General features: G+C 45.9%; 1 protein-coding gene across 1 annotated transcript in view; it reads left to right on the top strand.

Moving 5' to 3' along the window:
- The window catches only part of LOC119445414 (fatty acid synthase-like), a 175,163-nt gene that overhangs the window by 29,995 nt on the left and 129,128 nt on the right, over nt 1-16,040 (top strand). Inside the window, 2 exon segments of the mRNA XM_049663271.1 lie at nt 1,402-1,728; nt 4,702-4,902. Of these exon segments, the coding sequence (XP_049519228.1) occupies nt 1,402-1,728; nt 4,702-4,902 (528 nt within the window).

Below are 16,040 nucleotides of genomic sequence, written 5' to 3'. Positions count from 1 at the left end.
ACTGTCCACTTTGACGCTGCTAGGCCTTCCCATTGATGCCACCGTTTCCGCGAAAGCCCTTTGATTCGTACGTACGAGATGGCGCCATGGCATCTCGTTTTATTCGTGCGCTGGCAGTGCGGAAAATTCTGCCGTAATCGTTTTCGAGAACAGCCGGGTAGCGGGGCTGTAGCCATGTTGCGTGAGTTTATGTTCATGGCCTCAGCGCTACACTGATACTGCCTAATGTCGACAACTAACAACGTGCCATTATAGTACGGTTCACCTACATGAAACACATCATCAGCAGTAGCAGCAGCCTCTATTTATGTCCACTGCAAGACGAAGGCCTCTCCCTGTGATCTCCAATTAACCCTGTCTTGCACTAGCTGATTCCAACTTGCGCCTGCAAATTTCCTAACTTCATCACCCCACCTAGTTTTCTGGCGTCCTCGACTGCGCTTCCCTTCTATTGGTATCCATTCTGCAACTCTAATTGTCCGCCGGTTATCCATCCTACACATTACATGGCCTGCCCAGCTCCATTTTTTCCGCTTAATGTCAACTAGGATATCGGCTATCCCCGTTTGTTCTCTGATCCACACAGCTCTCTTCCTGTGTCTTAACGTTAGGCCTAACATTTCTCGTTCCATCGCACTTTATGCGGTCCTTAACTTGTTCTCGAGGTTTTTGTTAACCTCCAAGTTTCTGCCCCATATATGTTAGCACTGGTAGAATGCAATGATTTTACACTTTTCTTTTCAACGGCAGTGGTAACCTCCCAGTCAGGATTTGGTAATGCCTGCCGTATACACTCCAACACAATTTCATTCTTCTGTAAATTTCTTTCTCATGATCAGGGTTCCCTGTGAGTAAATGACCTAGATAGACATACTCCTTTATAGACTCTTGAGGCTCACTGGCGATATTAAATTCTTGTTCCCTTGCCTGGCTATTGAACAATATCTTGTTTTCTGCATATTAATCTTCAGCCCCAATCCTACACTTTCTCGATTCAAGTTGTGAATCATTTGCTTTAATTCGTCCCCATTGTTGCTGAATAGGACAATGTCATCTGGAAACCGAAGGTTGCTGAGATACTTTCCGTTGATCCTGACTCCTAAGCCTTCCCAGTCTAAGAGCTTGAATACTTCTAAGCATGTGGTGAATAGCATTGGGGAGATTGTGTCTCTTTGCCTGACCCCTTTCTTGATAGGTATTTTTCTACTTTTCTTGTGGAGAACCAAGGTAGCTGTGCAATCCATATAGATATTTGCCAAGATATTCACGTATGCCTCCTGTACTCCTTGATTACGTGATGCCTCTATGATTGGTGGTGTCTCTACTGAATCAAATGCACCTGAATAAAATGCATATGAAACACTTATGCGCCACTAAATTTCATAACCGCTTCAATTACAGGACTGCTGGGCTTGCCAGGAAGAATGGGCACAATTCGAGACCTTTCCCGGTTCGACGCCCGTTTCTTTGGCGTGAACCAGAAACAGGCGCACCTGATGGACCCACAGATGCGACTTCTGCTGGAGATCTCATACGAGGCCATCGTGGATGCCGGTTATGACCCAGCGACGATGCGGGGTCGCAACGTGGGAGTCTTCATCGGCTGTGACTCCTGCGATTCTGACGAATCGTTCGCCATCAACACAGACAATATTGACGGCTACGGTTTAGCTGGAAGCAACCTAGCCATGTTGTCCAACCGCATCTCTTACTCACTGGATTTCCATGGTAAGCGCGCAAGCGAGTTCAGCCGAGGCGGATCTGAGGTTGCCCGGTACTCGCACTATGCTGATTTAACAACACACAAATGAAGAATACGCTTTCACTCACACACACGCGATGACGCGCAAGACAATGCGCAACATCTCGCGCATTAGTGTGGAGCACAGCTTCGCATCCAAGGTCACGAAAGAAGTAGTCGACACATAAGTGTTTATTGTTTATTGAGCAGCAAAGATAAAATTAAGCTCATGGCGCTGCTAGCCAAGCTAGTTTCTTGTCTGACGTCTCAAATAGATGCGGCTTAGCTTAGCTAACCCTGGATATGCTAAGCGAAAGCTTGCTTTAGCCTGGTTAAATCTTCGTTTCACTTGGTTAACCTTTTATTAGCTTAACGAACGTTGTGGCCCCACTTCCGGCGTTTAAGCGAACCGAACGGCTTCATCTTTCTCAGTCTCCGACACTAGCTTCGGGCGCTTGGCATTCCGCACCCTCTCCAGTGAATAAGCTCGCCGGTCGATATCCGCGGGTGGTCAGACGCCGATTGCCGACGACGGCTTAAAGCCTCCCGCTCTCACGCAACGCTCACAGAAGACGGGCCGGCTTCGCTCGCATCCATGACCAAGCTCACACTGGCTAGGCGAGCGCGGTGCTAGGCCATCGTACATTCAGCGTTTTCCCTGCGTTTTCTGGCGCTCGTCACCCGGCGTCGCTCAGCGTCGATGCTGAGGGAGGCGCAAGGCGAGACGCCGTGCTCAAGGCACAACAGATCTCGCCGCCGTCACCGACGACGCCACGGCAAGAGACGCCGGTAAAAGCGCTGAATGTATGTGTGTTGGGGGGGGGGGGGGATGGGGCTTTAGCCAGGCGCGCGACGAGTCACGTGGTCAGGCGGCGACCTAGCTGAGGAGAGCGCATGCGCCAAGTCGGGGGCGGTGGAGCTCGGCGCATCGAGTCACGTGATGCGTTGCCATTCTACGGCACAGCTGCGGTCAAATGAAGGTCAAATTGCTGGCGACGGCGAAACTCGGCTCGACGTCCTTAGTAAAGCTTTAAAAAGCGTCTTCAGTAGCAACTGAAGTGGTCTGCGACGTTCGAGCGCCTCATAAATTGCCTCCTGTAGTAGATGCCAGAGAATGGGCTCAAGCTCCCAGCGCAATGGGCCTGACCTCAGTTGTAAATAAACGTCGCGACGTGGTGTTCATGACCGATGTTATCATCAGGGACGGCGGGCAGTACTGACGGCTGGTGGCCCTGCGGACGGTGTTTAGGTGGTTGGTACCGTGGTGAAACTAAGTTTCTCATAATACTTTGGGTGAACTTTTAACAGGGAAAGCTGCTTAAGCCAGTCGTAATTTGTGGTTCGTATCAAGAAACCGTAGCCATGGCAACCAATAGGGCGGCGCGGCGTATTCGCACGCGGTCTCTTCCAGTGCTATACTCTCGGACAACTTTCTGTGGCAATGAAGGGAAAGCTACGGAGCCAAAGCGCATCCAAGTGAGAGCGCTTCTGAAGAGAGTCTCGCATTTTAATCCACGTTAGTTTAGGCTGGGGAAGAAAAAGCATAAACACCTTATTAGCAACAGTTAAATATGACAGAATGCACCACCGAGTGTAAACGTTTACTTATTTTGCAGCTTTTCCCTTCCGCTTCTGGGCAAACGCGAAACCGTCGCACGTGGAAGCTGCGTCGATTCAGCGTCTGCTCCGCGCATAGAGTTTCTAAATAAAAAAAACTCTTTGGCTCCGCGCAACCAAAAGCACTGTCAATCGCTGCCGGACTACTTGGCGCGGTAACACATGTGCAGCAGCCACGCGCCCGTAGCTTTCCCTTCATTTCCACAGAAAGTTGTCCGCGAGTATAGTCACGCGAAATGTCGCCAACGCGTTCGGCGTCGCCAAGCAGCAGCATTCCTGGCATTCCACAAAGTCAGGCAGGCTAACCAAGGTTGGCACAGTTCCAAGAACGCTGTTGCTTGCGACGCCGAACGCGTTGGAGGCTAGCCGCTCGATATCAATCGGACAGTTTCGCTTTGTCTGGAGCTTTGCGTGGCATAGTGCAAGCTTTCGTCTTTTTTTAAAGGTTGGTTGTCTGGCTCTAGAAGAGCGTCCATCAGTGTAGACATTTGGGCTTGTTGATGTAACGTGTTTACAGATTTTATTCTTGTAGCGCAAAAAACACACGGACGTAGAAGAACAGACACACACAGGCGCTAACACACACTTGCGCCTTTGTGTGTCTCCGTTCTTCTTCCATGTCTGTGTGCTTTTGCGCTACAAGAAGAAAACCTAGAATAGCGGTCGCCTGTAATTCCAGAAAACATTCCCTCAAATATGATTGAGGGTAATGGCCTTCGAGATAAATGTGCAGGCGTGATGATTTCGGAAAGAACGCGAGGTAGCGCCCACTGGTTCTGCCAGCCTCATGTGGCGCTCGCGACAGACATCAGTGGAGCGGAGCAAAGTATTTAACAGCTGGTTTTTCGCTCAGGTGGCAGGCATCTATAGGCAATGGCCCACGACCCACAGATACGTGTTTCTAACTGTGATAGGAACTATTTTAAACCCAGAAAATCTTTGCCTCGCTGCAAGCCAAACATGGTGGCTAGAATTCCTAGCAAATAACTATTACGAACTGAAATTATACTCGTAATAAACGTAAAAACACAGAACGCTCGACAATATACGGAATACAGAATAGTTACAGAATTTTATTGAGATCAGTGTCTCTCAGAAAGTTTGAAAGTGCCTTCGTTCACAGGACGTACATGCTGTGCCAGTACATGATGTATGTACGTGCTCAAGGCATGACCGCTTTTCAGTGCTACTGAATGCATGTATATTCAAGGCATACATTAGGGCTGTTGTTTCTACTGGGAATTGGATGCAGCAGCAGATTTGAGCTGTTCATATATCCAATGGACATAAGTACCAAATCCGGCGGTCATCTCTCGCATTATTTTTCTGGACAATGTTTTTAGGCCCGAGCATCACGATTGACACAGCGTGCTCAGCGACATTATCGGCCCTAAACCACGCCGTGCTGGCGATACGTTCCGGGCAGTGCGAGGCAGCCATTGTGGGTGGAAGTATGATTGCCCTCAAGCCTTCTACAACGCTAAGCTTCATCCGTTTCGGCATGCTCTCACCGGACGGGATGTGCAAGCCCTTTGACGCCCATGGTACGCTCCCCTCCTTGATATTCACAAGTTACCTTCATATCAATTGCACCTTGTGCCACTAGGACAAATACTGATGCTTTTCTGTGGGGTTTAACCTTCCATTTCAAAACATGGAGCCTGGCATGCTTGTGATTGTGTGACGTTGTGTCTTGTATGTCGGTGAGAGTCACCGCCATATTAATATTGCAACCTAACAGTCACGAATACCACAGAGCGTTTCAAGCACTCACGCTACATTCTCTTATGCGTACCGCACGTAATGAGGGCTACCAGAGGTAAAAAAAATTGTTGGGAATTTCCCTTGAAAAATTAGTATAAATCAGTCTGGTATTTATGTGGATAAGTTTATTAAACGAAGTCCTTGACAGCACTTATCCAGTGTTTACGAGTAGTTATATAATGTGCCACCTGCGATGCAATAACACAATAATATGACCTCCAAAATTATTCATGCAGTACATGGTACTAGAAAACCACATGGCTAATGATGGGCCTCTTCGGGTCAGTAGGTTCAGCAAAGAAAGAACGAGGAGTACTGGTTGACGCCGAGCGTGATAGTGGATTATATACATGGGCTGTGGTCACATTAAAATTCATTGTTCCAAAGTAACTATTGAAGCTTTCAGAATTTACTGAACTGACACTTTTTATTGTGCCATTAACAAAGATACCCCCGATGCCTTTTCGAATGCGCGTGTTTAGTGCAGTGTATATTGCTTTTCATTTTGCATTGACGTCACCCAGTGCTCGCTTGATTCTTGTGTCAAAATAATTTCGCTTAGGAATTCCAAGTTTCTCAGTCGTTTCGTATATTCCTTATGCATCTTTTCTAAACTAACGTTGCGTGACTCTCGCTTTGGTTTCTCAAGTGTGTTGTCTTTCTAATTTATTGCATTTAGGATGCCGGGGGTTAGCGAAGGTTTACACTTCACGTTCTGACAGTGACATTTAAGCCAAATTCACTTAATTTTACACATCTAATAAGTATTTTGAATTCTTAATACTTGCTATCAGCGGTCACACCTGAGAACATGCGGTGCCCGTTTTCTTTCATTAGATATCCAAAATAATGTCGTATTTTTGTATCATAGGTTACACGCTGAAATCCCAATACAGCTAATCAAAAACAGCGGCCTAAATAGCTAGGTACTGCTGACTGTTGTCATAGAACAAGTGATTAGAACCAAGAAATTTCCGGTTGCATGGCCTCGAAGCAAGATGAACCTCATCTACAAGGGCAAAGGTGATAACGATAATACGAACTCGTACAGGCCGGTTACCATAACGCCGCTGATATATATCCTCCTGAGACCCGAATACAGATATGAGACAGTTGCTTTTCAAACTACTTAATATTATACACCGGTATGTTACTAACGCGAAACGAATTTTCTTAGTTATATACCATGGTTAGATGCCAAAAGCTAGATATCTATGTACATGAAAGAAGTTACCATCTCCTTATGTTTGCCATGGTAAAAACTGCATTTCATACCCTACACGAAAGTATTAAGATGGAACTAGGTGTACTATATTGGTATGTTGCTGCTGCATCCCCGATTTGCACGTAATCTTCAGGAATTCGAAGCACAACTTCAGCGTTTGTTTTTCGACAGCTCTGAAAACACACAATTTTAGATCATTTAGTGTGAAATTTCTCGAAAGCGGATGAGAAGAGTATGAAGAAACCACTTCTACATACGTTGGACTTCATATCCAGGATGAATGTCTTGTGCAATGGCTCCCGAGTTAATTTTCAAAATATATTGAAAACAATTTGCAATGTAATGTACAAAGGGTCTTAGGGGGATAAGAATGGCAATGGAAGCCACAAAATTAGAACCCTCGAAGTGGGTAGGGAAAAGTGATGTACCGGGAGAACTACAGCATAGGATCAAACCAGGCAGACGCCTCGAGGATAATGTGTTTGTACTAATTGAATTCATAGAGATCTCATTTCCTCACACTGGACCTTTAGGGATAGTATTTCGAGATATTAAGGGAGCCTACGACAACGTAGACAGGGGATTGCTATAGAACATTCTCACGGACGAAGGCGTAGATGACGATTTCATGTAGCTGATGAGGGGAGATGTATACAGATAACCGAGTACAAGTTGCATGGGAAGGTCGAAAAGGTAATGAAGTGGTGGGAATTCACCAAGGACTGAAGCAAGGATGCTCTCCGTCTTCATTGTTGTTCACGCTTTGCGTTATAGGGCATAGAAGGACGACAGGAAAACAGAGAATTAAGGTTTGACTTGTCCTACGTGCGTAATGGACAAATGGTGCAACAGAAAGTCCTCGAACTTTTGTATGTGGACGACATAGTGGTGCTAGCGGACAATACAAGGCATTTACAGACACTTGAGAATATCTGTGACTAGGCCGCGACAAATGTAGGCCTTAAGCTTGGCACAGAAAAATCGGCAATTATGACCATTATTGAAGCGACGAGTAATAACGTTGTGTCAATTTAACAGCAAGTCATACCCATAGTCAAGCTGTATAAATACCTCGGCCTATACATAAACGAAGGAAACACTTCCTCAAGCGCGCACCAAAATAACCTGAAAATGAAGGGGAAGTGTACTGCAGCAATAATGAAACATAGAGCAATTTGGGGCCACAATAAGTATGAGCTAGTGCGTGGAATGCGGAAATTTGTAATGGTTCCAGCGGTAACGTTATAAAATGTCATTATGTGCTTACAATCGGATATCTTGTCGGGGCTTTAAGCTAACCAGACATTGGTGTGCCGATTGGTTTTGGGAACCCACGGTAAAACCATAAATAAAGTATAGTGCAGGGTGACATGGGTTGGGCCTCTTTTCAAGTCAAAGAAGCACCGAATAAAAATTAGTTTTGAAGAAAGATTCACGAACATGGATCAAAATTATTGGGCGGCTGAAGTGCAGAATGATCTGTACTTGAAAAGCGTGGTCACATAATTTAGGAAGACAGCTAGATGTTCGCGAGCTTTTAATTACAGGGTAAATAAAAGTGTAAATAGGCAACCGTGAGTCATCAGAAAGAAACTGAGGGAAGAAGAGAGAGCGAATTGGATGCAAACAATGGAAGCGCAAAAAATGTTGTCGCAGTTTCACCTGAAGGGCGAAGCATCAATTGCGATAGCAAATTTGAAGAGAGCTATACGGAGTAATGATAGCAGCTTTATCAGCTGTATAAACTTGGACATGCAGCAGCACCGGCAACACGCAGAACTGTTATCGACGCCGTCGGCGTTTTGCCCGCGTTCGCTCAAAATGCGTGCGGCGTTGGTGACTGTGGCCGGAGCCTCTGATATAAATAGGCACTTGGTGCCGCAGCTAAACGTCGCCTCCCTTCCCTCCCCCTCCCCCCCCCCCCCCCCCCACGGCCTTTCGTGCGTCGGAAGAAGGCACGTTTGCTCTACATATATGGTGATTGTAGAGGAGGAAAGAGACGCCTACTTCTGCAGCCCTTAAAGGAGCACAGCGCAGAACGCGCGTTTGTTCTCCGCCGTGCGTTCATTCCCCTTGAAAGCGCGCGTCCCTCGCGCCCTTTCACTCGCACATACAGCGTTCGGCGCGCGGCGACGATTTCATCTCCGTTGACGTCATACGGAACCTCACGGCGACGGCGACGGCAGAAATCTGCTTTTGAGTGTCCATATAATTGCTATCGCAATAAAAGTCCACGGAGATTTGCAAGAATGGGAAGAACAAATTGAGAAGGGAATATCTGTACGATAACACAAATGGAAGTACCTTGCTATTTGAGGCTCGAGCTGGTTGCCTAAAAACAAAAAAAAACATACTGGAGCGAATATTCCCAACAAAGATGAGGCATGTGTACGCTGCATCAAATATCCAGAGACCACTCAGCACATCCGAATGGAATGCGAAGGGATTCACCCAGTGAGAGCCTAGGTAGCGTACACCTTGAGATAATAATTGGACGAAAGCATCAACTGGTCAGCTGTCGAGATAAGCACGAGATGTTTATAGTATTGGTGAAAACAAGTAGGGAAGAGATTGATACGACCGAAACCATTAGACGCGTAGGTAATGGTACAACCTAACTAAATAAGTTTTAAGGAGGAGAAAGGAGGTTAAGGAGATGCATACAAAGATGCTAGAATGAACAGAACGTATAGCATACCTGAATAACTCGAAGCAGGTTAGGTGACCATTTGTGACGGCCGCGTTTCAAACGGGATGCCAATAAACCATCATCATCAATATCGAAGCGCGAGATAGGAGCTCCACCTGCTAATACACGACTTATACCAGACGGGTTTTGGCGGCAGCAATACGGTGTTTCGCTACATCGCTGCAATGCTATTCGCATTACGTCGGCATTCATCATAACAGGGGCTTTCCAGAATTCCCATTTAAAAGAAGTTCCAGGAATGGCTACCAGATATGGCATCGCAATAATTGCAGGGAAAGGTATTTACTAGGATAAGTTTCTGACATAAACACAGGAACTAACGAAACCACGGCAGCGTGAAATAATCTTTTTTGAGTGGAGATAATTAGGCAATTGCGAAACAATGCGTGACTCGGTCATACGTTTTGGAAAAGTCTATGAAAAGTACGGGTACTTCAATAGCGCCATTTCTGAATGAAATCTAGAAAAAATATTCAACCTAGACGGCCTGTGAGTACGTCATTGAAAACCGACGACTTTCTATTTTTTACAGAATGCAAAATATAAAGGTAGCGTGAATTACATTGGGCGACATAATTAAGGATTGCTTTGTATTGTTAGGTTGTCGTGATGGTGGAGAATAAAACCGCCAAAAACACTAGCTAAAGTGGGGTGATGCCTTGAAAGGCGGTATGGTAGAACTTCAAGCAGGGTAGCCAATAATGTACTTGTCCTTTTTAAATTATTCATATGAAATCAGTTATAGTTGGGCTGTTTATGAACCTCAAAATCTTTTAAAAGGCGTCTTTCAATTGTTAATCTCGTTGGTATTTGGCAAATGTGCTTATTGTTTCAACAATATTTTTCGACGAGCTCTCGAACGTAGCAAAGAGAAACACAATGATGTGCTACATAATTTCCACTAGATCTATCATCATCAACATCATCATTATCATCAGCCTATATTTATGTCTACTGCAGGACGATGGCCTCTCCCTGCGATCGCCATTTACCCTGTCTTGCGCTAGCTGATTCCAACTAGATCTATAACCCAAAAATGTTATGCCAAACTACACTGTATCTTCTCTTAGCGCAACTGCCAATATCTCATGATTATCATTGTAGCTTGAAGATATTCGTTCTAGTTCGAAAGTTGTACGAGGCTCCCACTGATTCCATCACTCCCCAAATTTAGTTCGCACACACTCCGCAGATGTTTAGAGCGCATCTCCTAGGCGCCCGCTCCTGCGGCGGTCGTCGGCATCGTCCCTCGTAACCGAGCGAAATGTTCACAGCGAAGGTTGAAAGAGCGAATGCGGAGCGCAGCAGGAGTTGAGAGACGGCGATGCCGAAGAGAGCACAAGGAGGAAAGCAGAGGAGGAGGGTATGGCGAAAGCGTGAGAAGAAAAGCGTAGTGCCGCCAAAAACGGACTCTACGCCGACGATGGCTACGAGATGGCGCCAGAGTAGCGCGCGTCGTCCGTTCACCAAAGCGCTGCATGAGTGGGGGTTTGTCTGCGGTAGCTGCTGTGAATCGCGCCCACGCGCCACCTGTGCGCTGCCTCTCGCGGTCTCTCGATTAGCGAGGCAGTCGCGCTCCACTTCGCTGCATTTCAAACGCGCCGCAAGAGACAGATTTTCCACGCCAGCCAATATATCGCGAATTGAAAACACCTATAGAGCTGCGCTGAAATTTCGCATTAGGGTGTATCGTAATCGTCGGTGAATTTCTTTTTACAAAAAGGTGCGAAAGTGTCCTCAGATTGCCTTCTGAGAAAATTGCAAGTAGAGCGTGGAAAACTGTTTGATTTATTGTAACATCCGAGCATTAGTCTTTTTCGTGGCCAGCATTTGTAGCTTTTCTCCTTATTTCTGTTGTCCTTGAAGCTCTGCCATTTTGGGTCGTCTTTCGGTTTCTCTATCCGTCACTAATCCATCGATAGCGTGCACAAAGAAACACACAAGTGTCCAAGATTTACCCTTACGTGCTTAGTAAGCTTGCATTGTAGCTTTTGCCATTATGCTTCCGTCTTTTGTGTCAATGTTTGCGTTCTCCCCATCGGCATGACTTTACATGTATGGAATATGCCTTTGAAGAGTCTACTCTCGGAAGAGGGTGCGTTACCACAAACAAATAAAATAGGAGCCCAGGGGAGGTGCGAAGAGCTCCTTAATGACTACTAAGACGCGCTACATAGAAAAATAAAATAGCGTAGCCGAAACCAAATCTTATGTGAACGCAGTTGGTTTTCATGTGATGAAAACTTCGCAAAAACTCGAGACTAAACATGGTGCGTGCAAACTTTTGGTCGACGCGACACTGAAACAGAATGATTAAATTTTCCAAAAGTCGCGCTTACCGAAGTGATATACATTATTCGAAAGCTATCATGTGCTATGAAAAGAATGTCAAATCAGAAAACCGTTATTTTGTACCAAAGTCTTACTCCACTTTAGCAATTTAACTCTTCATTGGGCGAACTCGTGTCCCGCAACGCAAACAACACACAATGCGCAATGATCAGCGTTGCGCGCAGTTGACGATCGTCGAAATGTGATCCGCAGGTGAAGACCTTCAGCTATTTATACATGAATCATCGAATACCCCAGCGTAATCGCTGGTGATCGCGTAAGTTCCAGACTGTACACTGTTCGCGGCGCGCACGCAAGCTGCTTAGACAAGATTTGTCCGCCATAGAATGGGCGACAACGCTCGATATAGCTCCGATACATGAAGGCGGGGCTCACTCCGAGCATTAACTTTGTAAGCGTTGTTAGCCGGTGAATAGAGTTCCCTTGGAAATAACAGTGCACGCGTGTCAATATAATGAAGAATTGATTTACAGCTGTTCACAACTGAAGTTCTGGTCAGATGAGGACCATGTAAATAAGGAACAACTGAAAAGTTGTTTTGTGACACACTAGAGTATAATAGAACACAGGAATAGTATACCTAACGACTGCAAATAGTTTTAACTTTTTGTTACTGCTCGAAACGTGGTCATTTTCTACGCATACCACGGTACATAAATTACAGCATGATCATTGGTGCTTTGAATGGATTAAAAACCGTAATAATTGTTCAGATAGTTTTTCAGAATTCTGATGTGAAACTTCAAAAAATCACCTTAAGCAATACATTTGCAAGTAATAATTTACTTTTGTTAGTATAAGTACTTTAAAAAAATCTCGAATATATTATCTATGCACCTGCTTCATAGTTTGCAACTTTTGTAAGTCAGAACACAACAAATTATTATGAAGATTTCTTGGCGCCAATACTAGCCATAGCGATGTCTAAGCTATGCGAGAAAGCAGTAGCGTCGCACATGTCAATACGGGTGAATTCGTATTGTACAGAAAGGATTTGGTTTTACTCACTGCCTCACTGTAGCAGGTACTTGATTTGTCCTTTCCTGAATTCTTTAGGCTCGCGATGCAATGATTGACCCGCCGTGGTGGCGTAATGGGTTTGGTGATGCGCTGCCATTCCCGAGGTTGCCTTATCGAATCCCGGCCGTGGCGGCCGCATTTTGATGGGGGCTAAATGCAAGAACACCCTTGTTCCGTGTATTGGGTGCGCGTTAAAGAACTCCAGGTGGTCAAAATTGACCCCGAGTTTCCCACTACGGCGTGCCTCATAATCATATAATGTTTTTGGCATGTAAAACCCTAGAATGTATTCATTATTAAGCAATGGGTGCTGTGCAGAGCATGCTGTCTGGTCAGTGATCTTGCAGAAACCTCCTCCTACTTGATTATTGCGTTCGATTAGCGTTTCTGTGCAAGCTAAGTGGACTAGTGTGCGTTCAACTGGCGCTGGAGCCTCCACATGTTTTGTTCAGGTAAGGCACAGTGCTGCACAATATTGTACAGAGATGAATAAAGGAAATTTCACAGGCGGCGTTAAGAATGCAGGAGTTTAGACAGCTAGTCAAGTTTCGGTCCAAGGTCGGTCTGTTATCGACTGCGTCTGATAATGTGTGAGTGAAAACCCCACATGACGGTAAGGATTGCTCATAATAATTTGTACATACGCTATCCAAACGCTGATGGGTAACTCACAGTGGGAAAAATAATGTTGCACTTGATGTTTGTAGAACATAATTCTCAAAATAACACGCACTCATGAGCGTCTACCATTGTCTGAGAAATCGTTAAACAGCCTAGACGTCGGATCGGCAAATTAGACAACCCGAGAAAAGGTTTTGTATAGTCACTGCTGCTGTCATTTAAAAATTATGTTGCCGAATCGACCACAGCAGAAATCTTGAGTCGTTTTATTTAAGTGCTAAGAGCACTGGAGGTGAGCTTCGACGATACCTGCAGTCAAAGTTTTATTTTTTCCAGACTTTCCAATCTGCCGAAAATGGTAAAATCTGGCGAGTAGTTAAAGTTCAGACTTTTCAGATGGTTCTTGCCGTTGCTAGTAGAAGAATTCAAACGTAAATGCTCACCAGTGGGTAGAAAATCTTTCGGTCAAATAATTTCTATAGACGTAGCAACAAAAACATTAAAGCGATGCAACGATGGTGACATTGCCCACATATTTAATTTCTTTTCTTAATGTGATAAATACGAATTACTACACTGCCTTAAGACGAGGTGCCCTTATTCAGAATAGCTAACAAGTGCCATCTGGCATTTTCATTGTAGGATGTAATAACTCTAGTTATTGCTTATATTCGGAGCGAAGCGACTACTTGACAAATTCGGATGTTAACGTCTCGAACGGAACAGCAAATATTGTTGCGACAGGGTAAATGTGCTTCGCAACAGTAGCTTTTCCGAAAACTGCATTAGTTAGACAAGAAAAAGTTGTTTCGTTCAAGATGGTAAATTCGGCGCTCTATTTGTACGTAGTAAGCACCAAATATAAGTTTAGAACACAGGCCAATATTTTTAAGACGTCTGCTCGTCGGCAGTTTTGTACAGGCACGACCTTAATAATTACAATGTAATTTCAAGAATAAAAAAATTAATTTAGAACACATTCCAGCTGTTTCATGTGGCGTTCTAGAAGAGTTCGGAGGGTACTTTCACAACGGCGAAAATAAAATTCGGTCACTCCACTGGTCAGGATCCTTTACTATTTGGAAAAAGTTTGTTCAACTGTCGCACCTAAAGCCCCTGAAAAATTAACTAAAGTAGAACCATTCTCTGATGTGTTCCGCCACCTCCTCTCCTGTCCGTTTCATTGGTGCTAGTCCAGTGAATTATAGTGCGAAGCCCACGGGGCATGTCCCCCTGCCCGGAGAGATCGCCTTGCACGATCCTCCATCTACGGCCTGTCAGGACACTCCGGTTAGGAGCGGCCTAGTGCTAGCAGCCCGACTAATGGAAAACAAGTGAGAGTAATTGCTGCTAAAGCACCAAAGTAATATACGAAGAGGTGTGTGGAGGGATTTCCGTCTTTTATGAACGCGTAAGAATGTGGGCTATACTGTCTGTCAATGAGATAAAATGCTCACGGTGTGTTTAGACGTATGCCTTCATAAACTGTATTGTAACTGACAGTTGACACAGTTGTTACCCATGCCGCGGTTAATAGTTTTTCTGTACATTAGGGGAGTACTGGAAATGGCAGCGCCTTAATTGAACGTTTACGTCGATACGCGTACACCGGCATACAAGTAAGCAGCCCTCAACAAGAGTGCAAATTTTGCCCAGCGTTACAAAGTAGATGGTGGGCTGGGTTCCAAGAGTCGCTGACAGCCACAAGCTCCAGGCCACCCTACGCGATATCCAGCCGACCCATCAGTGGGCTTTAATCATAAGGCTCACCAACCAATAAATGTTTTCACTACCACCACCAAGCAGACGCGCAAAGCGCAGACGCTCCTGAGGGCAGCGCTGTTGGGCTGGGAGTGCGAGGCTGGATAAATTAGAGACGCTTAGAAGTCGCGTCTTTTCTCGCCTGAAACACTATGTCTTCAGAAACTCTAGCAAGCGCCATCTTGAATGTACACATGTGTGTCCACGGCTGCTATGGAATGCTAGCGCTTTAGTGTTCCAGCGCGGCCGTGATCTGTCAATGTCGTACTGTCGATTGGTGCACGGCGTTTGCTGGGCCTCGCTTCATGCTGTTTGCCGGGTAGTTCTGCCCGTTTCGCAATGCCATCATGCTGTTCTAGTGGGTGCAAACATCTGTGCAACAGCGGTAAGGTGCTGATTTCCCCGCAGAACGCGCAGGTATCGCTACCACTTGCAGCCGGAGTTTCCCTATAGATATCCTAGATGACACTGCTGCAGCTGTTAGGAGGCAGTGTCGTCTAGGAGGAAGTTGGCGCTGGTTTAGTTTATTATTGCGATAGCAATTAAGTGGACACTCCAGGCTAATTTCTGCCGTTGCCGTCATCGTCGCATCCTCGTCGCATCGTCGCCGCCATCGTTGTCGCCATCAGCTTCCGTATAAAGTTCAAGGGCGATAACACCGTCGCCGCGTGCCCTACGCTGTACGTGCGAGTGAAAGCGTGCGAGGGGACCCGACGATCGCGGGTTCATCTCGCCCGCGCGAAAGGGAGGAAACCAGGCAACAAGTGCGCTGTCTTTCGCCGTGCGCGAGGTACTAGGGGTATGGGGCGGGGGGATCGTTCTGCTCCGGCTGCAACTGCGTATGCGGCGGCTGCGCGCGGCCGTATTTGGAGAGCGATCTGCATCGGAGGCATACTCTAGGTGCGTCGGTGGCTTGTAGCTTTGTGCGTGCTCTGTGTTCTAGGCGCTCAGTTTGCGTTGAAGCGGTAGGCAACAGCACTAAGTTATCTTCGCTCGCTGCTGCCGCCGCGCTTTCTCACGCCCGCGTTTAGACCGCGAGTGTCCGCATTCATCGAGTGTGATGTGTTGATGTGTTACGAGTGTGATGTGTTACGCTGACCGCGCTGACACTATGCTTGTTAATTTCGAAAGCGAATGTTTAGAAGTCGATACGGCCGATAAAAGTACTATCCTTACTTCTTAAGGCTCTCGGCTAATTTGCTATCGCAATCGATCCTTCGCTGTCGGGC

Source organism: Dermacentor silvarum, chromosome 3, assembly GCF_013339745.2.
Source record: "Dermacentor silvarum isolate Dsil-2018 chromosome 3, BIME_Dsil_1.4, whole genome shotgun sequence".
NCBI lineage: Eukaryota > Metazoa > Arthropoda > Arachnida > Ixodida > Ixodidae > Dermacentor > Dermacentor silvarum.
This window is presented reverse-complemented; position numbering and strand designations above follow the sequence as displayed.